Source organism: Callorhinus ursinus, unplaced genomic scaffold (genome assembly GCF_003265705.2).
Source record: "Callorhinus ursinus isolate GAN/ISIS: 27379988/994484 unplaced genomic scaffold, GSC_fseal_2.0 scaffold41, whole genome shotgun sequence".
Classification (NCBI taxonomy): domain Eukaryota; kingdom Metazoa; phylum Chordata; class Mammalia; order Carnivora; family Otariidae; genus Callorhinus; species Callorhinus ursinus.
Window position 1 is genome coordinate 7,921,625 of NW_027397103.1, and position 22,775 is coordinate 7,944,399.

At 56.5% G+C, this 22,775-nt stretch overlaps 1 protein-coding gene across 1 annotated transcript; it reads left to right on the forward strand.

The window, feature by feature from the left end:
- The first annotated feature begins 1,660 nt into the window (after positions 1-1,660).
- On the forward strand, positions 1,661-10,101 carry LHX5 (LIM homeobox 5). Its single transcript, XM_025889586.1, has 5 exons — positions 1,661-1,833; positions 3,874-4,097; positions 4,815-5,092; positions 5,809-5,974; positions 9,734-10,101. Exons 1-5 carry the CDS (start codon positions 1,661-1,663, stop codon positions 10,099-10,101), a joined length of 1,209 nt encoding a protein of 402 aa, XP_025745371.1.
- The last annotated feature ends 12,674 nt before the right edge of the window (positions 10,102-22,775 follow it).

Consider the following 22,775-nt stretch of genomic DNA (forward strand, 5'->3'; position numbering starts at 1 on the left):
CAAACTCAGTAAAGGCACCCAAACACACATTCACAGCCAAGGCTTGGCACAAACACACTTCTCTGGCTCCCACCCAGGGCCGACCTACCCGGTCAGCGTGCAGCCGAGACTTGAGACTTTCCGTGAGCGAGATGGGAAAATCCTGCGGAGCCTTCCCAGCCTCCCAAACTTGGAGTGCCCCGTCGCCAGGTTGGCCCCTTGGGAAAGGAGGCCTGGCTTCTCCCTCCGTCCCCCAGACCCCCACCTCCCTCTTCACACACACCTGCGAGCACTCCCACACACGTTCCCCAGACCCTCAGCTCCCCAGCGATGAGCCGCTGTTCCTGCGTCCTACGGAGCTTGGAACTTGGACACACAGACCGCGCGCGCCGCGTGTGTAAGCAGCGCCCACGCAATCTCTAGCGTTCCTCGCGTCCGCAGTGCGACCCACTCACCACGGCGCCCTGACTGGCTGCCCCGGGATCTGGAAGGTGCGTCGAGGAAAGGAGAGATGTGGTGAACACCACCTCTGATCAGGCTTCAGAAAGACCCGTCTGCCCTGACCGCCTCCTCCCCACTTCTCCCCCAGAGCCCCGTGGGCCGCGCGCTCAGGCCTGAAACTCCGGGTCCCGGACCAGGCCAGATGACACCCTCCCCCAACTTGGGCCTGGGCCTGCACGGGGAAAGATACCCAAACGGCGCGGCTAGCGCTCACGCTCGCTTGCTCGCGCTCTCGCTCTCTGTGTCCATGAGAAAGGCCAGGCTGGGCCCCAGCTCGGTGTACGACAAAAGAAGCCGGCCCGGCTCTGGGAGCCCCGTGAACCGCGCTGTCCCAGCTCCAGGGCGCAGACCCCAGGGACGCGGGGATGAGGGAGTCTAATTTGAGCGGGCTGGACTAGGGAAGAAGAGGCGGACGTAGAGCGCGCTCCGGGCCTCGGGCAACTTCTGCCAAGTTCCGGGGATGGCGAACGGGGCAGGGGTCCCTCTCCCACTAGGCCCTGGAATCCTGGCCCCCAGATACTGGTGAGAAGACAGAGGAAGGGAGATGCAGTTTTCAGAACGCGCGGCCCCCGCCCCCAGCCCCAAACTGGAAAGTAAATACTTACTTAGCCTCCGAACCAGGTACAAGCTAATACTCAACAATACTGATGCCTTGTTTTTTTTGCTCTGTCCGGACGGCAACGCTGTAGCCAATTTAGATATGCTATAAATTTAAGAGGTTGCCATGGCCACCGCGCGCCCATTGGCCGCCGGGCCCCCTACGTGCCGCGCCACGTCACCAAATCTGAATAAGGATGCGCGAATTAGGCGGCGGCCAGACAAAGATGAGGATCGGGACCGCTTGAAAGTGGGGGAAAGTGCCGGCGCCTCCGCCACCGGGGAAAGCCGCTCCGCAGCGCCGAGGCCATTGGCCACCCAAGACACCTGGGGGAGCCCGGAACAAGCACTGGGGCGCGCGGCCCGGGGCATGAGGCTGTGAAAGCCACCCCTCCCCACCCCACCCCGAGCAGCCCAGCGCCAGGACAGCGATCACCCAAGGACTTGACCGGCTGAGTCTTGGTCCGCACCGGACTCGCCCGGCGGCGGCCGAGATAAGAGGCGGAGCGCAGCCGCGGGGCCCGGGGGCCCGAGGGCCGGGGGCCCAAAGGGAGGGCAGGGCGGCCCGAGCCGCCGGGGCGCTATGATGGTGCACTGTGCCGGCTGCGAGCGGCCCATCCTCGACCGCTTTCTGCTGAACGTGCTGGACCGCGCGTGGCACATCAAATGCGTTCAGTGCTGCGAGTGTAAGACCAACCTCTCGGAGAAGTGCTTCTCGCGCGAGGGCAAGCTCTACTGCAAAAATGACTTCTTCAGGTAAGAGGCCGCGCCGCCCTGCCGCCTGCGCGCCCGCCCTGCGCGCTCCGCTGGGGCGCCCGGGAAGGGGAGACCGCGAAACCAGCCTCCTGGGCTCACAAGCTTAAATGGGAAGCGGGGCAGCCCGCTGCTCTCGTCCTGTCCTTGGTCCGGGAAAGCGCCCGAGCCCGGGCGGAGTAAGAAGAACGCTGTGTTGCCGGCTCTAGTTCGCTCCTCCAGACCGGCTTGGAGCCGCGGTGGGTCAGGGCGGAGAAGCCCTGACAAACTTGCTCCCCACGCGTCTCTGCCCCTTCCCCGCAGCTGCGACCCCAGGGGGGAAGTTCAAGCCCGGTTCTGAGAGAGGAAGAATTTTTGCCTAAGTTAGGGGCTGCTGGAGGCTTCTCCCACCGGGCAGGGTGCGGGAGCCCGGGGGGGGGGGGGGGGTTGACCTCCCGGCAGGCCAGGGCCCCAGAGCCCTCCTGGACAAACAGAAACTTCCCCAACTCTGAGGGGGTTCAGCCAGGAAGATCTCTTCTGATGATGGGGGGAGGGAGCCTTCTCCTCTTTGCCCCCCCCAACTCCTTACACATTTTCTCCCGTCTTGAAATGTACAAACGAAATCGAAGCTGAGAATCAGGACCTCCAGGGTCCAGTCTGCGATGTGTCACCTTCCCTTGCTGCCCATAGGGGCCCTCAGGTGAGCCAGGGCAGAGCACTTTTCTGGGCCTCAGTTTCCCCACCTGGGAAACACCGAGGGATGGCCTGGAAGGCTGTGGGTTTTCTGGCAGCTCAGCCCTGCCTGCTTCCACCAGGCGCCCAGAGCCGGCTTTGTGCCTGTGAATTCCGGGCACCGAGGGAAGCGGGGCGTGATTAACACCGTGGAGAAAGGCGGCTCACCGGCCCCAGCGGCTGGGCACTAGGGAATTTGAATAGGAGAAAATGTCAGCCACGGCTTTACACGTGTAAACTCCCTGGCTCCAGAGGCCTGAGGCCCCTAATGTGGCGGTGCTTGCAAAGTGCCTAATGATTTTTGATAAGGTGCATATGGCCAATTACGCTGCCGGATAAGGCCAAAAGTGACTTATGGCTTCTAATGCCCTCACTACATCAACGTCACCCAAATTCGCCTTGTTTAGAGACATGGGTATGAGTAGATGTGGGGCCCCAAGGTCCTGGGCCCTCGCTCTCCCCCTCAACCCGCACCTCACCCCTCCCAGTGCCGGCCTGCACACCCATCTGGGGAGAGGCTGGCCTTCTCCAAGCGCTCAAGGAAGAAAGAAAGGGATTTAGATCAAGAACTCGGGAAAGGGGGAATTTGAGAGATCTTGTGTACTGGCCTTGCAGGTTTAGGATTGCCTGCTGGTCACATTCTCCCGGTGCCTGCCAGGGCCAGAGATTTTTGGGGGGTTGGAGACTCAATCTCTGCTCCGGAGTCCACCGTTCCAAGGCCCTGCTGTCCACAGGGCCAGCTAGCTCCCGTGGGTCCCAAAGTGGGGACTGGAAGGCCTCTGGTGCTGGTGGCACCGGGAATCAGCAAAAGGTTCCTTCCTGCCTGCTCAGGTCCAGCTCAGGAGAGGCGCTCCCTACTCCATTGCTAGGATCTGCCAGCCAGGCCAACTGGCCTTACCTGGGCCCCAGCAGACTGGACAGGATCCAGGAGGCAAAGCCAAGGAGTGGCCCAAACCTGGCTGGCCTGGCTTAAAATGTTAAATAACTTGGACAGCCAAGTTTGCCTCAAGAAGCCCAGGCAGATCTGGGAGGGATGAGGGGAGCAACTTGGGGTGCCCTGGGTCTGTGCTTGGCTGAAGGCTGCACCCATTGCTCTAAACCTTGTGGAGGGTGAATAAACCCGAACAGGGCGTGACAGTCCCAGCCCCAAGAACAGCCCAGGACATTTGTCTCACCTCTCTCTCACTAGCCAGAGGGTACGGGATTGGGGTCTCCTTTGACAGATGTGGAAATGGGGACCTCTCAGAGGCTAGGGTGGGTGGGAAGAGGCTAGGGGCTCAAGGGGATGGGACCCAGGCTGCTCCAAGGTGACAGGCCATGTTGTGTGTGCAGGCGCTTCGGCACGAAGTGTGCGGGCTGTGCGCAAGGCATCTCGCCCAGCGACCTGGTGCGCAAGGCCCGCAGTAAAGTCTTCCACCTCAACTGTTTCACCTGCATGGTGTGCAACAAGCAGCTGTCCACGGGCGAGGAGCTCTACGTCATCGATGAGAACAAGTTCGTGTGCAAGGACGACTACCTGAGCTCCTCCAGCCTCAAGGAGGGCAGCCTCAACTCAGGTAGGCGGCCTCCTCCCCTCCCCAGCCTCAGGCCCTAAGCCCCTCCGGCTGCAGCCAGCCGGGCACTCTCTACTTGGACGCTTGTGTGCATTCTGTGCCTGGCTCAGAGCTCTCCACTCCCATCGGGCATTTCTAGGGCAAATGGAAGGGCGGGGGCGTGGGGGTGGGGGGCTGGGGCACGGGGATAGCATTTGGAGTCTGTCCTACAGGACACGACTACCAGCTCTTCCCCCGCCCCCCCTTCCATTGAAGGGCCTTTTCCAAGTTGTCCTCCTCCCCCAATTTGGAGCCACACAATTCCCCCCTTTCTGAGTCTTTTCAGCTCCTGGTAATTTCAGGCGGCACTGGGAGGACGGTAATTGGAGTTTGGAGGAAGGAGAGATGGGGGAGGAAGACCTGAGGCCCAGAGGGCATCCGTGGCCTCCTCCCGCCCCCTCTCCACGGGGGCCTGGCTCCCCCAGAGGGCGCGCCTCCCCCTTACCCAAGCAGTAGCCGAAAAGAGCCGCGAGGGCTCGAGAAGGGTCCCTCCGCAGGCCCGGCCCCGCCTGGAGCGAGTGGGCGGGCGCCGGGCGCCTGGGGGAGGGGCTGTCGCGAGACTCGGAAGGGAACCCGGCGCGGATGGCGGGGGCCCGGGCCGGCCGGAACCGGCTACCCGACTGGAGAGACCTCGGGCCGCCGCCGACGCCGCTGTCCTCTTCCCGTTCCGTCCGCCCGCAGTGTCATCCTGTACGGACCGCAGTTTATCCCCGGACCTCCAGGACCCACTCCAGGACGATCCCAAGGAGACGGACAACTCGACGTCGTCGGACAAGGAGACAGCCAACAACGAGAACGAGGAGCAGAACTCGGGCACGAAGCGGCGCGGCCCGCGCACCACCATCAAAGCCAAGCAGCTGGAGACGCTCAAGGCCGCCTTTGCCGCCACGCCCAAGCCCACGCGCCACATCCGCGAACAGTTGGCACAGGAGACCGGCCTCAACATGCGCGTCATCCAGGTGCGGCCGGGCCCGGGTCACGCTTCCCCAGGCCGGCTGAGGCCGGCAGCCGGGGAGCTCAGAGGAGCCTCCCACCCAGCCTCCTTGGCTAAGAGCGCGCCGAGTTCGGGTCGGCCGAAGGGCAGACTGTGTGCCCGACGTCAGGGCCAGCGGGTCAAACTTCTGACCAAAAGATTCCGCATAGCCCTGCTGTCCTCCTGACGGTGCGATCTTGGGCGGGTCACTCATCCCTCGGAATCCCGCCCCCTCCCCGTTCAAAGAGAGTTTTAAGCCTCGCTGGGGTACCGCTCCTTTCCTCCCATCTTTCGGAGCAGAGGAAGGGGCAAGGTTCTTCCCGCGCCCCCCCCTCCCTGCGCCGGTGCGGCGGCAGACAGACAAACCGCCAGAACCCGGCTGGGGAGGCTGGGGAGGCTGGGGAGCCGAGGGGCCGGGACTAGAGCAGTGCCGGGCGGGAGGCCTTTATAAAGCCGTCAGGCCGAGGGCGGGCCGAGGACCAGGAAGCCCAAGTCTTTATGAGTCGCCCCACGGGTCCGCGAAATCCTTCACCCTTGGCTAGTTCCCCGAAGCCCCTCTCCACCTCTCCCGGCCTAATCCGCCCGGCCCCCGCCTCTGGGCAGTCTTGGTGCGCAGGAGGCTGTTAGGACCCAGAAGGGGCGGCCAGGGCAGGGAGGAGAGGGCACCCCGGACCTGAGCTCACAATTCCCGCCCCGTCCCAGGTGTGGTTCCAGAACCGAAGGTCCAAAGAACGCAGGATGAAACAGCTGAGCGCACTGGGCGCCCGGAGACACGCCTTCTTCCGGAGTCCGCGGCGCATGCGTCCGCTGGGCGGCCGCTTGGACGAGTCCGAGATGTTGGGGTCCACTCCGTACACCTACTACGGAGGTAAGGACCCACCCCCCCACCCCCGGAACGCGCTGCCCTACACCCAGGCCCGTGCGGTTCTCGGGACTGAGGACGCAAGGCCGGACGCCGGCACTGCTGGCCGCCAGGGATCCCTCCCTCCCTCTTACGCACGCGGGACAGACACAATCATGAACACAGCAGACACACAGCAACAGACGGGCGCACGCTCACCCATAGATACCTCGTAGACACAAAATCAGACACATGGGTTCACTCACACATACAGTGATACACGCAGATAAACACACGCACCCACGCAGGACACACGGGTGCCACTCCCTTGCCCACACACTGGAGTTCAGAGACCTCAGGGATACAAATCTAGGCACGTGATCACACACAACACACACAGGTGTACCCACTCCCCACATTCACTCCCTGACAAACATGCTCAAAGAGATTCACAGGGTCACACACTCCCAAGCATCATACCAAGGGGAGCACCGCAAATCCACATGCGTCCTGCCCCAGCCGGACACCCAGCCTTCTTGCTGCCCTTGCCCTCGGTGGCGTGGCGCACTTGGCACCAGCAGGAACACAGGCACTGGAGGGCAGCGCCGGCAGTAGGGGCGGAGGGGTCAGAATCCGTCCCCGGCCACCTGCTAGCTAGTCGGCACCTCCTGTTCCCCGCGGGGACTATGCGCTCAGCATCTGGCACTGTGAGCCAGGATGCGGGCAGTTGCTCTGGGCAGGACTCTCGCCCATTCTCCAGCCCCAAGCCCACCGGTGTTCATGGGGTTGGAGGCGCAAGAGTTGGGCCCACCCAGTCACCCACTCTCCGTCTTTAGGGCGACAGGGGCAAGGAGCTGGAGTTGGCAGAGAGGCATTCTGCCCCTCTTCATCTCTGCCTCTCTTCACCCTTCCGGGTGAAGCCTGGGGGAACTCTCCTTACTGTCACTCCCTCCTTTCCTTCCTCCCTTGTCCCCTCACCCCTCCGTTTCCTTCGTACTTGCTTGGCGACCCACTCCAACCCCCCACGACCATCCCACCTCCCTCACGCTGGCTTTTTGAGACCCCAGGTGCTCTAGGGAATCCACTCACTGTCCTGCACTTGCCCAACCTTTGGGCTCAAGGAAAACACCTCCCCCTTGTGTTTCTGAGCCTCTGAATTTGGAGAGCCCGCGGAGTGCCTGTGCCTGAGCCTGCTCTCTGCTGAGTTGTTCAGTGCCACAGGCCGGGGGGGGGGGGGGGGCTAGTGGCCCAGTTTGGGGAGAGGTGAGTTTTCTTAGAAACATAGGTTTGGAGGCAATGCCGGCCAGCGACGGTTAGGGTAGGCGCCGCGCCGCACCCAGGCGGACCCAGGAAGGCAGGCTTCATTCAGTACATGGTCGACTTAGGAGGTTAGATCTTCAGGTCCGGCCAGCCCCCCCCCCCCCCCCCCCCAAACTGTGGGCAAATTGCGCAGCTGTGCTTCTGGGGGAGAGACCCTGCGATGGCATGGCCCGGGTTGGGGGCTACAGACGCCGAGGGCAGCTCGGATGGTGGACGTGTCTGACGGTCTTCAGCCACGAACTCGCCCTACCTATCTTTGCCTCGGTCCGCACACCATCTCCGCCCGACGCGGGGAGGTGGTGGGGCGGTGCAGTCCGGAATTTCTCCCCGCCTGGGTAATTAAGCAAGGTTTCCCCGAGGACTGGTGTGCCCCCACCAATCCCGCCGCCTCCTCTACCCGCGCGTCTGCTGGATGGGGTGGGGGCCTGGACACGCGGGCCCCTCTTTCTCCGGAATGGGGGGGGCAGGACCCCCCAGCCCTAGGGAGGCAGCCCCGCCTAGTCCGCGCTGGGAGATCCGGGCGGCGGCGGCCGGCAGCGGGCGAGAAAGGGGCTGGGCGGCGGGGCCGGCGGCTCCCCGTGGGAGCGCGGACAAAGCCCCAGCTGCGGCTTTTGTGCCCTTTTCAGACGGCGTTTGTTCCAATTACCTCCGGCCCGGCCGCCATATGGGCGGAGGCGGCGCGCTCCGCGCGGGGGCCGCGGCCCTTGCTGGCTTGCCGGCTCGCTGCGGGCCGCGGCCGTCCCCCATCCCCGTCCCTTAGGGGCCCCAAATTCGCCGCTTCCAACCTTGCCCTTCACTTTCGGGGAGAATGGAATGAGTGGTTTTTAAAAAGTAATTGGCGACCGTTTTAGCTGTTGCTTAAACCGTTTACAAGCCGCGCCTCCGGGCACCCCCGTTTGGAATGATTTCAGGGTTTGGAGAAAGAAGGGGGGCGGGCGGCAGGGGACATCCAGAATTCGCCCTAGTGACTGAGACCCGAAGACTCAGCGTGGGGTGGGGGGGTATTGCAGAGGAAACCCGGCTTGGGGGTGCGCTGGTTTTCCCACCGCACAAAGCGGGTTATTGTCACCGGTGCCGGCGACAAGGTGCTCCTTTCCTGGGGTCCTACACCCCAAACTTTCACGAGGGCGACCTGGAAGACGTCCCCGGGGAGAGGACTCTGGGAGGAGGTCAGAGAGTTGATGCAGAAACTATTTATTGAGAATGGGTGGGCTTGTAAACTGGAGTCCTTGTGCCCCCTGATTTTGCGGGCAAAAATGTGATTTGTGCATTTTTCTGGAGAGAGCCCGTAGCTATTACCAGATTCTCAAAAGGACTCAGTGTCCCCAAATGTTTTAGAACCTGGGTGTCCTGGCAAACGCACGCTGAAGTGCCCGTGAAACGTTGGATGTGCGTGATCAGGCAAATGCCCTCCCTCCCTCAAGTCAGGCCTAGGGAGGCTGGTGCAAATGGTCGGACCCCCACATTCACCCAGAAGGTCGCAGGGCTGTACTTGAGGGGGTGAAGGGCCGGCCAGGTCTGCGGGGCGCCTGCAGGGAAAGAGAGGGCACTCATCCACCTTTCGAGCTCCAAGTGCTGTCAGTAGCCACGTCCCCGGCCCAACTCACCAGCCACTCTCTGCTACTTGGGTGTGGGGTCCACGTCTGGCTTCTTCCCCGCCAGGTGCCCCCCCCCCCAACAATTTGGTACTCTGGTCTCTATCCACCCCAGCATCGCTGCCCAGCTCTACTCCAGGCATCTCTGGCGTCTCTGACTCATCTGGCGGGTCTTTGGGCCCCTCTGTCTCTCCTGACCTTTCATCTCGCCCCTGGTCTCTCGCAGGTTTTTACCGGTGTGTCTCTAACAACAGGGCTGGTCTCATCTCTCTTTCTCTGTGCTTGTCCTAGACCGTCGTCCTGGGCTCTCTCTGCCTTGGGCTTGGCACGTCTGGGTCTCTTTTCTGACCTGAGTCTGGGGGCTCCCTGCTGAGTCCCCTCTTAGCTTCCCTGTCACTCTGTTCTCTGCCAATCTCTCACTGACCCTGTCTCTGGCTGTTTCCATGTCTCTGGCTCTCTGTGGATCTCGCCCCAATTCTAAGACACAGTCTAGGATGGTTCACTGTCTGCGTGTCCACTGCCACTGTCTCTCTCCATCTCTGTCGGGGAACCTCTGACTTTGAAGTCACAACATCTTTCTGTCTGCGTTTCTGTCTCTGAGTCCTTCCCTCTGGTCGGTCGGTCTCTCCGCGAGGGTGTCTGGGCCTTTGAGCACCTCTCATGGTCTCCCTCCCTGACACTGGCTCTGGGTCTGCGCCCTCCGCCACCTCCGCCAGCCGCCCTGTCCCTTGGTCCCCGCGGGGCTCGCCAACCTGAGGCAGTGTCGCGCGATCCCTGCTGGGTCCGCCCGAGTCCCCTCCCGCGTTCCCGCGTCCCTCCCGGCCGGGCCGCCTCTGACCTCTCCCTGTGTCTTCCTGGTCCCCTCCCGCAGACTACCAAGGCGACTACTACGCGCCCGGAGGCAACTATGACTTCTTCGCGCACGGCCCGCCGTCGCAGGCGCAGTCCCCGGCCGACTCAAGCTTCCTGGCCGCGTCGGGGCCCGGCTCGACGCCGCTGGGCGCGCTAGAGCCGCCGCTGGCCGGCCCGCACGCCGCCGACAACCCCAGGTTCACCGACATGATCTCGCACCCGGACACGCCGAGCCCCGAGCCGGGCCTGCCGGGCGCGCTGCACCCCCTGCCCGGCGAGGTGTTCAGCGGCGGGCCCAGCCCGCCCTTCCCCATGAGCGGCGCCAGCGGCTACAGCGGACCCCTGTCGCACCCCAACCCCGAGCTCAACGAGGCGGCCGTGTGGTAAGGCCGCCGGGCCGGGCCGCCCCCGGACGCAGCCGTCCGAACCGACACGCCGCCCTCAGGGCTTCCCTCCCGGGTCCGCACGCAGCGGCCGCGGCTACTCGGCGGGGCGCGCGGGGGGCGCCCCCGGGTCCACCCCGCCGGCGCCGCGGGGTATCCCCTCTTCCCCGGCCCGCTTGCCAGCAGTCCCCCGGCGGCGCGAGCGGTGCTTGGGACCAAAGTCGATACCGCGGAGGGTCGAGAGATTTCAAGCACGCTCTAGACTTCCCCCGACCCCTACCACCACCTCTTCGGACCAACAGAGGGTTGAGGCCAAGGGGCGGAGCTGATTTAACCCCCTCTCTGCAATCCAAGTGGCATTTGGGTAACCTTATTTCTCACTCTGCTTTCCCCGTCTTTAAAACAAGATGATAAGAAAAAGAGAGAGAGTGAAGGGAGAGCGAGGGAAGGGAGCAAAATGAGGAAGAGAGAAGATGGAGAGAGCGCCAGCCGGAGAGAGCACGGGAAGATGGAGAGAGAGCGAGAAAGGAGCGCGCTTGAGTGGGGGTGTCCCCGGGAGGAGGACGGAGCCGCCTGCGCGCGGGCGCCCCCTGGTGGCCATACTTGAGGCTCAAGGTCAGCTTTCTAGGAAGGGGGCGGTCCGGACCTCGCGGGCCCCGGGCCAGGCAACCCCCGCCCCCAACCCTTCCTTCCTTTGACATTTATTGTGAGCCCAGGGGTCCAGGCCGGACTAGAACACTTGCCCACCCTGCTCTCCCCTTGGGCAAGGCGCCAAGATTTCTGGGCTCAGGCCCACAGACCACCCTCCCTGCCCGGGGCCTGGAGGCTGGGTCGTCAGGATGTACAGTATTATACTTTTTTGGAAGTCGATCGCTTCTAGTTTCCTTATTTTGTATAAAGAAGAAACAAATAAAGTATGTTTTTGTGTTTACTGTTTATTTATTGTACTCTAGTTATCTGGGGTTGGACATTTTTATATTTTTAAGAGGAGGGTGGGCGGAGTGAGGGAGGGGAGGCAGAAAGAGGTTTACCTAAAAAAAAAAAAACCGCAAAAAACAAAAAAATCAACTTTTTTAAAAAAGAAAGATTAATAAAAAAAAATTCTTTTTTCCCTCAGTGCTGTGTGGTTCTCTTTTGTGTGTGCCTGCTCCCAGAGTCCCTCCAAGGGAACAGAGTCCTTCTTCTCTCTAGTTCACGTGTCCCTCGTAAAACAGACTGGATGGGTATAAAGCCATCTGGAGGGGGGTGCTTTTGAGAATCACCAGGAAATGAAAGCGGCTGCCTTTTTTTTTTTTTTTTTTTTTTTGACGGTCACTATGTGCCGGGCACAGTATGGCCCCGTGCTTTCTATAAAGACCACCACCTAACACAAGCCTACCCTGCACACAGTAGGTCTTCAAGATATTTGACGAATGACTGGTTGTGTGATGTGTTTGTCCCCCCGGGGTGTCAGAAGAACTTAGCTTCCCTCCTAATGAGGCCTCATGTAATTCTGGCGGGCTGGTAAGCTGACTCCAGTTATCTGCAAGGCTGTATTAGGGCAGAAGGACCCCAAGGAGGGCAAAGCTGATGTAGTCTGCAACTCCAGTGGAAGGAATGCTGGTACCATTGGGTAAATCAGTGTGAGGGGAAGAGTGTCAGATGAGATTTGGGAGGCTTGAGCCACTACCGGAAGACAAGGCCTGTCTCCTTACTTGCAAAAATGGGGATGGGAGGGAGGTTTTCCTACCTTCCCTTCCAACTCGGTCACTGTAGGGATAGAAAAGCAGATGAGGGAGATGAAAATAAATGTGAGTGTGTCCTGCCTTAGGTCCCTTTTCATCCAGGCTGGGGGTGGGGGGCTTGCCCACGTTAGTGGCAGCTGGGCACAGGGTGGGGGAGGGGGGCGGGGGAGAGGAGGAGAAGTGGACCACCAAGGAATAGGCATACCCTAAGAGTCCTGCTCATCTGTCCCTCTTGTATGTGGACCTCGTGAGAATAATGCAAGGTGGCTTGGCTTTCTTTTCTTTATACGCGTTTGTCTTTCTCAGATGAATGCTCCTTGCTCATTGAGGAAAATTTAGAAATTTCAGATAAACAAAGGGAAGAAAATGTAATCACCCAGAATCTCAAGCACCTTGGTAATGTATTTGATGCCCTTCCTTCCAGACTTTTCTTTTTTTCTTCATTTTGAAACTAGAGATCATTCTCTACGCGCCATGTGGTTACCTGCTCTGGTTCAGTCAGCAATATCTCCCCGATTAATAAATTGATCACAGTCAGAGTTATGTCATCCTCGGTGGTGACAGGCTGAAACCTGCTGGTGATGGGTGACCCATCCTTTTTTCGTTTTTGTTTTCTTTTTAACCAGTTCTGTTATTGGACATTTGGGTCTGTTTCCATTTGTTTTTTTTGTTGTTGTTGTTGTTGTTTTATCACTTTAAACCATGCTGGAATAAATATCCTCCTAGCTAAATCTTTGGACTTGTAGCAGGGTAGGTATTATTTGCCCCATTAGGATGCTCACGGAGGTCAAGGGACTTGCCCAAGGTCACGTAGCTGGGGAGTGGCAGAGCAGGGATTCAAGCCCATGTACGTATTGGGTTGTGCTGCTACTCCACAGTGGTGCCCTGATTGTGATGAATCACAGAACCCAAGAGAGAACTTGCAAGATTCTGGGCCCCATCTCTGCCAGGGCCCCAAACATTTGCTGGGCACATGGGAATTTTTCAAGAACGGCTCACTTAGAACTTTCACCAGAGAGAGACCTGGGGAAGTGAAGTTCAGGGGAGTGGACTCACCTTCGCCCCCTGCAGACAGGCCTGTGACAGGGTCACAGAAGCAGGGTGGAGCGGGGAAGGGGATTTGCACGAGGTGGGAGGACTCCCTCCTGTGGGTGTGCTCAGACCCCCAGCCGCCTACCCAGGTAAAAAAACACTTGATCCAGAGGTGTCAAGGGGGGCAGCTGAGTGGACCCGCGGGGTGAGAATTCACTGTAGCCCACTCCTCCCCTCCCCTGATCCAGCTACACACAGACACACAGACACACAGACACACACACACACCCCAAACACGTATATGCTCACACAATTGCACATTCACCCATACAAAAACATGTGCACGATAGAGAGCACGAGCAGGGGGAGCAGCAGGCAGAGGGAGAGGGAGAAGCAGGCTTCCCGCCGAGCAGGGAGCCCGATGCGGGACTCGATCCCAAGACCCGAGGATCATGACCTGAGCCGAAGGCAGACGCTTAACCGACTAAGCCACCCAGGTGCCCCCACATACTTGCTTTGAACCCACATGCCCAGCCCCTGTGGACACACACAGACCCAAGCCTCATATCCTTGTGCACATGTGTGCACACACATGTGCACAGAGATTACATGCCTGCCCTTCACAGGCCCACAGTTTTCATCTGGGAGCATGGGGAGGGGAAGGAGCCTACCCATGCATCAGGGAGTTACTTGAATAACCCTGGGGTGGTCCCATCAAGATCTTTGACGCTGTTCAGGACACCAGATTCCAGGAGGGAGGGGCAGCTGTGGGGTCCAGGTCAGTACCTGGGGCTAACTCCCAGCGCCCTTCCTCTGAGTGTTCTTGAGTGAGGCAGGATGGGAGCAGTGGTCACCTGGAAGGAGGGTGGGGGCAGAACAGAGCAAGGGCCCTGGGGTCTGGGAGACTCTCTCACTGGTCACTGTGTCACCTTTCTGAGCCTTGGTTTACCCCACTGCAAAACAGGCTCACAAGGGCATTTCATCCACGTTGGAGGGATGTCATTCGACCTGTGGCCAAGGTTCTGGAAATCTGGGTCCCAGGTCCAATCCCCACCCCCATCTCCTTGCCCCCACCAACTTCCTTGGAGGAGGACAAGCGGGAGGGGGCTTGTCAAAATCAGCTCAAACCAACCCCCACTCCTGTGAGCTTCTCTCAACTCTTCAAGAGCCTACTGGACCCAGGGACTCGAAGAGAAGAAACCCCAGCCCCACCCACCCCGCCCGTCCCAGTGCCCCTACGGGGCCCACAGTCATGGCATTGGGTGCACTAAGTTAGGGAGGCAGTTTCTCAGGAAGGCTAGACAGGGAAAGGGGAGAGCTGGGCAGGATTGCTGGTCCCTGGACACCCCCAACCATTTTCTCAAAGTGTGATCAGAGGGTGGTGCTTGCTAGAAGTACCTATCTCCCCAGGCCTCCTGGCCCATGGCTGGCATTGCGGGACCACTGCCCGACAAAGTCTTGTCTATCTGAAGTTCCCTTAGACCCTCACATGCCTTTCAGCATGAATGTCACTAACCCCACTTTGCAGATGAGAAGACTGAGCCCCAAGAGGTGAAGTGAGCTGCCTGGGGTCACCCAGCCAGGGAGTGACCACAGACCTAGGCTTTGAATCCAGAGCTCCTGCCTCCAGAAGCTCCTGTTGCCCCTGGACCCAGGACAGAGCCTGGCCCGGGCAAGGCCTCGTTCTCTGCGGAGCAACTACACCAATGAACGCATGCATTCCAGCTTCCGTACCATAAAAAGAGATCCTTTAGGAGAGACTCTAATGAATGCTAATTCTCACTAGAAGCCACCTCACTGGATTTTGTTGGGGGGAAGGGAGGGGCCTCAACAAAACCAGCCAGAGGGCAAAGGGCATAATGAAAACTGCCAAGGTCAAAAGACACAGGGACTTCGGGCTTCTCCACCTTGCCCTTGTTTCTCCCCCTCCCCCCACCATCCCCTTCTACCTCCGTTGATATATCTGTTCCTCTCCTTCTATCTCTTCAGCACCTGTATTTATTATCATTTAAAAATAAAAGATTTCCGAGAGGGGAAAAAAATACTCCAAGCCGTGCCAGTAAGGAGGCTAGCAAGCTCCTGGCTCTGCCCTCCAGCTTGGGGCAAAAGGGGCCTGTCGCCTGGCCCTGGCGGCCCCCAGGCTGTCATTCGGGCAACACCGGCCAGTGAAACCACATGTGTTCCAGCCCTCATCATCATGCTCTCCCCCGGCCCCAGCCCTGTGCCCCTGCCCTGAAATGAACACCCCACAGAGCACGAAAGCTGACCCACTGTGCTTAGGACTAATATTTAAAATGCAGAATGGCTGTGGAGGGCTCCTTCTCCCAAGCCTTGTCGTGCAGTAAAAAGATATAAACAGAATAAATTACCTCTCCAGCTCGGATTATGAGAATACCCATCTCCTGACCGGAATTTTAAGTCCTGTCTCCCTCGTAGTGCCGCACACGGCTGATTTATGGAAACCTGAACACTTCTCTGCATATTTCTTCTGTTCAGCCAAGTGACCGAGTTTACCCTTCCTATACCATTAGCGTTATTAACACCTGGGCAACCGATCATTGCAAATGGGCCATTTCTGTGATGAACGGAAACCTCTCTCGCCACTTCTCTGGGGCCCTGCTGCCTCTGGCCTCCTCTTTCTGCATTTTGTGCCAGAGCTCAGGACCACCCCCACATACCCCTAGCACCTGCTGATGGGCTCCTGGGAGCTCTGGGAGGAAATCCCTCACCGCAGCAGGTGCCCGTGGCTTTCTGGTGCCAACACCACTTTTTTTTTTTTTTTAATCCTTCAGAGAATGTTCCAGATGGAGGACAATGCCCCCATTGACCAGGGAAATAAACAGACTCAGAGAGGGTAAGAGACTGGCCTAAGCTCCCACAGAGAGTTCAGAGCAGAGTTGGAAACCAAGTCCAGGTCGTCCAGCCCGGCGATACTCCAAGTGTGGTCCTCAGCAGCAGCACCTGGGAGCCAGGTAGAAATGAAGAATCTCGGGCTCCACCCTGGAACTTCAGAGCCAGAATGCGTCTGGCGCTCAGGGGATCGGAGTGCACGGTTGGTTTCTGAAGTAGTGGCTTAGAGCACACCCAGATTCTGAGTGATCCCTTTCTCGCTGGAGAAAAACCTCACCATGTTAAGTCTTCTTTGCTCAGAAGCAACAGGGTCCCCAACTCCGCAGTCAGGCTAAGGGAAGATGAAGCCACCAGCCGAGCCAGTGTCCACATCTGCCTCCATGTAACATCCCAACGCACGCGGTGTCTCTGTCCCCATCCCCAGGCTGTCAGCAACTTGAAACCAGGGACTGTGTGACTTGACCTTGGACACTCAACCTCTCTGAGGTTCGAGGTGTATAGAAAGGGTACAATCAGATCTAACCCCAAGGGTTCATTGTCAGACCCTGATTGACATAATAATGGTATAGTTAGAATAACAATGACCTCTTAGTGGATGCTGTTGTTACCATGAACCTGTTTTCTTCTATGAAGAAGGGCCTAAAGCATTTTTTAAAACAAGGACTAATTTCACAGCCTATTTGGACAGATAACGCAATTTCTTTCTTTCCAGAACATACTTAAAGATATCCATGTTGCCAGCTGGAAAATTATAGGGCCTGCGATGATAAGAATGTGTCTGGCACGTAGTAGGAGGTCAAGGCTTAATCAAGAATAATTTGGCGGGCGCCAGGGTGGCTCAGTCGTTAAGCATCTGCCTTCAGCTCAGGTCATTGTCCCAGGGTCCTGGGATCGAGTCCCACATCAGGCTCCCTCCTCCACAGGAAGCCTGCTTCTCCCTCTCCCACTCCCCCTGCTTGTGTTCCCTCTCTCGCTGTCTCTCTCTCTGTCAAATAAATAAAATCTTAAAAAAGGAACGAAGGACTGACACCTGCTAAGACACAGGGGAACCTCAAAAACATGATGCTAAGGGAAAGAAGCCAGGCACAAGAAAACCACATATTCCAACTCCCTGCTCACTGGGGAGCCTGCTTCTCTCTCTCTCTGCCCACCCCCCACCCCTGCTTGTGGTCTCTCTCTCTCTCTCTCTCTCAAAAATAAATAAAAATATCTTTAAAAAAAGAAAACCACATATTGTCTGGTCTTTTTTTTTTTTTTTTCTTTAAAGAGACACAGCAAGAGAGGGAACACAAGCAGGGGGAGTGGGAGAGGGAGAAGCAGGCTTCCCTTGGAGCAGGGAGCCCTACGCAGGGCTCGATCCCAGGACCCTGGGATCATGACCTGAGCCGAAGGCAGACGCTTAACGACTGAGCCACCCAGGCGCCCCATATTGTCTGGTCTTATCTAGATGAAATGTCCAGAACAGACACATCCATTGACGCAGAAAACAGGCTGGGGGGGGGGGGGGGGGGAGGGGTGGGGAAGTGGCTGCTTACTGGGCACAGAGGTGGGGGGGGGGGGGAGTGCCTGGTTACTGGGGACAGAGGTTGGGGGGGATGGCAAGTGGCTGCTTACTGAGCACAGAGTTTCCTTTTGGGGTGATGGAAATGTCCTGCAACTGGATAGAGAAGGTGGTTGCACCACGTTATGAATGTGCTGAACGCCTCCGAATTGTTCCCTTTCTCGCGATTAATTTTACATTGTGTTTCACCTCATTTTTTAAAAATGAAAGGAAAAAGGGGCGCCTGGGAGGCTCAATCGGTTGGGCAGCTGCCTTCGGCTCAGGTCATGATCCTGGGGTCCTGGGATCGAGCCCCGCATCCAGCTCCCCAGTCAGCAGAGAGTCTGCTTCTCCCTCTCCCTCTGCCTGCCGCTCTGCCTACTTGTGCTCTCTCTCTGTCACTCTGTCAAATAAATAAATAAAATCTTTTAAAAAATGAAAGAAAAAAGAAAGAAATGCAATTTTATTATGTTTGGGACCTACAGGACACCCAAACCTCACTAAAAAAATCAATCGCTGCTGCATGAAGAATCTTTGGAGCTTCTGTTGTAGCCAGATGGGGGGGCTCGGGCTCCAGCTCCCCCTGGCGGACCTTACTGGAGGGAGTTTGCTTCATGCACTTTTTTGGGGGTTCCCCGAAATAAAATCGGCATCATTGTGTGGTTCTGCCAGACCATTATTTAATCAAGGCAGGGTTTCCTGCAGAGATGGGCAGGGACCTCTGGAGGAACTGGGCATTTTCACATGAGCCTGATACACAGCAGGAAGTCACTCTTTGGGGTGCTTTTCCACTCCTCTGTCTTAGGGCCAGTCTCTGTTGGGTGCTAGTGTGTCTTAAACACCCGTCTCCCACTTGCTTATCAAACGCATTGCAGGCAGGCTCGGAGACTTGGCACAACAGAAGCCAGCCACAACATCAAGGCATCATTTTGTTTTTCCTTTTATTTATCGCTATGTTTATTACCTAATTCTGGGAAGTGATACCGTTTCTCCATTTAGAGTGGTGATAACGTTCTCTTTCTAAAAGGCATTTAAGGTTTCAAGAAACGTATGAACTGGGTAACATTAAAGATGATGCATGGATCCGCACAACCCGAGCCAGTAACGGGAGTTTGAGGACCACGTTTCAGGAATGTGCACACTCCAGCAGAGCTGGCCCCTACCTGGCCCACTTCAGGTCACCAGACACTTCTCTCTGGTCAACGCGCAGCCCCGTGGGATTCTCCTGTGTGGGGCTGACTAGGTTATTCACCCCCTCTGGGCCTCAGCCTCCTGATCGGAAAAATGGGACTGGGAGGTGGACCAAAGACCCCGTAGCCACGTTGTACAGACAGACACCTGCCTGACTTCTTGAACTTTCTCTCCATTCATTCATTCATTCATTCATTCTTTCAGCAAATATCTGCTGAATGCCTAGTATGCACTGGGCATTCTTCTGGGCTCTGAACTACAGATGTGAGTACAACAGGTTCCATCCCAGGCCCCATGGAGCTGATGTTTCACTGGGAGAGACAAGAGCCAAGGGAGAAAAGCCATCATTTCAAACAGCAGTAGGAAGAGAAGGCAATGAGATCAACAGGGCCTGGGTGCTGGGAGAGGTGCCTGGCCAGAGGGGTACGCGCCTTGGGTGCAAAATTTAGGTGGTGGGGCAGGAGAGATGCGCCCCAAAACCTCAGTTATCAAGGTAAATCGTGTTTTCATATAATATTTTGAAAAATCAAATTAATGCAAAATAGCCCATAATGAGCAAAAATGGCAACCTTTTCCATCAAGACAAGATCTGACAGGCCTGGGATTCGGTGAGGTGAGACATTGCAAGGCCAAGTGAGAGCCTATCTTTATTTAAAAATGTCACTATTATATTCATCACAAATTTCTTTCGCATTAATTTTAATTGAAAAAATGTTTTATTACAATATAATTTATCTTGACCGCTTAGTTTGGGGCACCCCTTACTTTTTGCCCCCCAGGTGAGTGCCTTGCTTGCCTCAACCTAGACTCAGCCCTGTGAGGCAAGGCTGTGATCCAGGAGGGCCCCTCGGAGGTAAGGCCTGCATGAGGAGAAGTGCCCACTTAGCTGAGATCTGGGGGAAGAGTGTGATGGGCAAAGGGAACAGCACTGACAATGGCCCTGAGGCAAGGTCGAGCTTGGTGAATTCTAGGAAGAGAAGGAGGCTGGTGTGGCTGCAATTTGGGGAGTGAGGAGAGGAGGAGCCGGGACAAGGCAGGAGCTGGGGTCTGAAAGGTCAGCAGAGGTCAGATGATATAGGGTTCTGTAGGCCAAGGTGAGGGGTGGGCCCTTCATCCTACATGCAGCGGGGAAATGGGAGGATTTAAGCAGGGTGACGGGAGGGGACAAAGATCTGACTTAGGCTTCTTCAAGACTCCAAACAGATGGGGGGGGGCAGCCTCAAGACTGGGCAGGGGGACCAGTGGGGTCTTTTATTCCTTGTTTTGCAGGAGGGGAAACTGAGGCTCAGAGCGGTAAATTCACATGCTCAGAGTCCCACCTAGTAAGAAGCAGAGGTGGAGTTTGAACCTAGGTCTTTAAATACTCAGCCTGGTCCACTCTCTGCTCACCTTACAGAAGAAAGGGCTACATCACATAACCTCAAATGAGCCTCAGCTTACCTCATCTATAATGTGGGACGGATTAAATTTCCCACTTCCTAGGCTTGACGAGTCAAGGAAAGTATATAAGCCATGCCCAGGCTAAGCACTCGCTACCTTTTACCTTACAAGGAAGATAAAAGGCCCTTTCCCAGCTACTTCTCTCTCTGCTGGTTCTTCCCTAAATGGAGAAACTTTGGTATTTGTTCTTCAAACATTTATTTTATTCTTTGGGTTGGTTTTTTTCTTTCTTTTTTGGGGGGGGTGGGGGCAGAGAGGCAGGATTGGTGAAGGTAATCAGTTTTCGGACTTAAGATAAAAAATTGCAGCAAAGGGTCGATTTGACTCTTGATAATTAATGGGGCAGCTTGTAATAGGATTCTCCTGCCTGTGGCGCTCCCAGGAAACACCTTTTTACATAAGATATTGCCCACGCCGGAGTGGCAGCAAGGTGATTTATGGGGTTCCTTGCTCCAGAAAACCTCTCCTGGGGTTGCCCGGCCAGTGGAATTTATCAGGGAGTTTGGAAGCAATGAGAGAAACCAGCCCATGACATTTTTGGTGAAGTTTAAAAAGCACAAACACTGGGGAAGGGAGAGGCCGATGGGACAGGGAGAGGGGAGGGAGGGTCCATTTAGTGTGGGTTTTCCACAAGCAGAGCCTAGGCCAGGGATTCTTGGCACCCGACTTCTGGAGGGAGGGCTGGAGTAGGAGGGCACTGGGAGTGAACAGAGGGAGGGGAGGGTTCCGGGGGAGTCCGGCCTCAGCCTGATCCCCCCCACCACCCACTGGGATCCCTGCTCCGTGGATGGCACCACCGAGCTGCCCCTCCTGGAGCTTGCAAGGGGGTCTGCCTTTTCTATCCCTCCATTAGTCACTGGCTACGGGCTACCCCAGGAAGGCGCGACCTCTCATGCATCTCTGGACACAGCCGTTCCCATTGGCTATTTTCTGGAGAAGGGTGGGAGCAGCTGTGGGCTGTTAGCGGCCACACCCCCAGCAGCTGGGGAGCCCACCTGATAAAAGGGTTTGAGTCAGGGGGAGGGCCACCAATAGTGTCCATTGCAGAGACAGCGGTGTCTCTGGAGGAGATGGAACTCTAAGCTGGGGACGGGGCTGAGGGATGCAGGCAGGGATGTGGTCTCATGCTCTACTGTCCCAGGGTTCTCCCTCATGCTCAGAGTAAAAAACCACAGTCTTAACCACAGCTTACAAGACCCTCCATGATCCAATGTCCTGTTTCCTTCCCTACACACACACACTCACTTTACCTCTCTGTCTGTCTTCTACCATCTTCTGCCATTCTCTCCCTTACCCACTGCCCTGCCACCACACTGGCCTCCTCACATGTCCCTACCTCAGGACCTTTGCACATGCTGTCCCCGCTGCTCTTCCCCCACATGCCCCACATGGCTTGTTCCTTCATTTCTTTCAGACCTCAACTCAGATTTCACCTTTTCTAAGAGGCCTACTTGGACCATCCTACCTCAACCTACCAATAGATTAAGAGAAGCAAGAGACCCATTTCACAACCAAATGCAATGCGAACCCTTTGGACCCTGATTCCAACAAACCAACAAGACATTTTCAAGACCATCTGGGAAAAGCTGAATACAGCCTGAGTAGTAGATAACATTAAGGAGCTATTTGTTAATTGTGATTGATGAAGTAATCGTATGATGCTTACATTAAAAAAATGTTTTTCCTGATCTGTTAGGGACCATAGCGACATACTTTTTGAGTGAAACTACCTGATGCCTGGGATTGCTTTGGCATACTCCAACAAAATAAAATAGCCTCCCACTTCTTCCCAGGCATTCTGTCTCTCTTTATCCTGCCCCATCCTTCCTCACAGCATCTATCAGCATCTGACACATCATATTTTTATTGGGGATTTGTTATTGTCTGTCTCTCTCCATCAGAATGTAAGCTCCCTGAGGCCAGGGCTTTTGCTGTATTCCCAGCACCTACGAAAATGTCCAACACAGAGTAGGTGCTTAATAAATATTTGCTAAATGAATTGTTGGATGGATGAATGGATGGATGGATGGATGGATGGATGGATGGATGGATGGATCCACTGGCTCTTCTCACATGCTCCCTCTTTTTGGATCTCTCTTCTCAGCCACTTTCCCAGATGGTCACCAACCCTGGGAGCCCCCTCACCACTAAATCAATCACCAGGTTGTGTCAATTCCACTTTCTCAATATTTCTCCAAACTCATCACCTCTTCTCCAAAGCAAACCACATGGTCAGATCAGATGGTCAAAGCCTCCAGGGTCCTGCCCAGCATCACCCAGCCAAGGAGAGGTGAGTCTGGAGTTGGGCATCTGAGCATCTAACTCCAGCACAGACAGACTTCAGTCCAGTTGGGGTCCCTCCCACCCCCTCATCCACGGCTGCTCAATTACCCACCCCTTCAGTCCTTATCCTAGTGAAGACCGCTAATTGCCCTTTGGTCCCAAATCTCCTCTCCCAGAGCTTCAGTTGGGTGAGCACCTCCTGGGCTACAGACTACATTTCCCATACTCCTTTGCAGCTAGGTGAGCCATGTGGTTAAGTCTTGGCCTGTGGGCTGTGAGGGGATGCAAAGTGTGCACATCCAGGTGATGCCCTTAAACAGGAAACTTCTTGCCCTCTATTTACTCCTTCCCCCACTGCAGCCTTGGTTATTATGGACCAATTTAGACTTTGTGGATGAAGACGGTATTTTCAGGGATGGTATACAATAGGATAGAAGGAACCTGGGTCCCTGTAAAACCTAGTGGAACAGAGCTGCCTACCTTCTCAGAACTTGTGTTGTAGTTTGGGGTCTTTTCATTATAGTGACTTCATCTGTATGTGTACACGTTTATTCTGTAAGCCAAAGACTTCTTGCCATCCCTCAATATTCATTTATTCTTCTTTCCCTGTAGGAGAAC

Excerpts from the sequence above, each read along its gene's own strand:
- LHX5 (XM_025889586.1), top strand. The coding sequence starts at position 1,661 with ATGATGGTGCACTGTGCCGGCTGCGAGCGGCCCATCCTCGACCGCTTT. Across the intron at positions 1,834-3,873 it reads TGCAAAAATGACTTCTTCAG|GCGCTTCGGCACGAAGTGTG; the intron begins GTAAGAGGCCGC and ends TTGTGTGTGCAG. Across the intron at positions 4,098-4,814 it reads GGAGGGCAGCCTCAACTCAG|TGTCATCCTGTACGGACCGC; the intron begins GTAGGCGGCCTC and ends GTCCGCCCGCAG.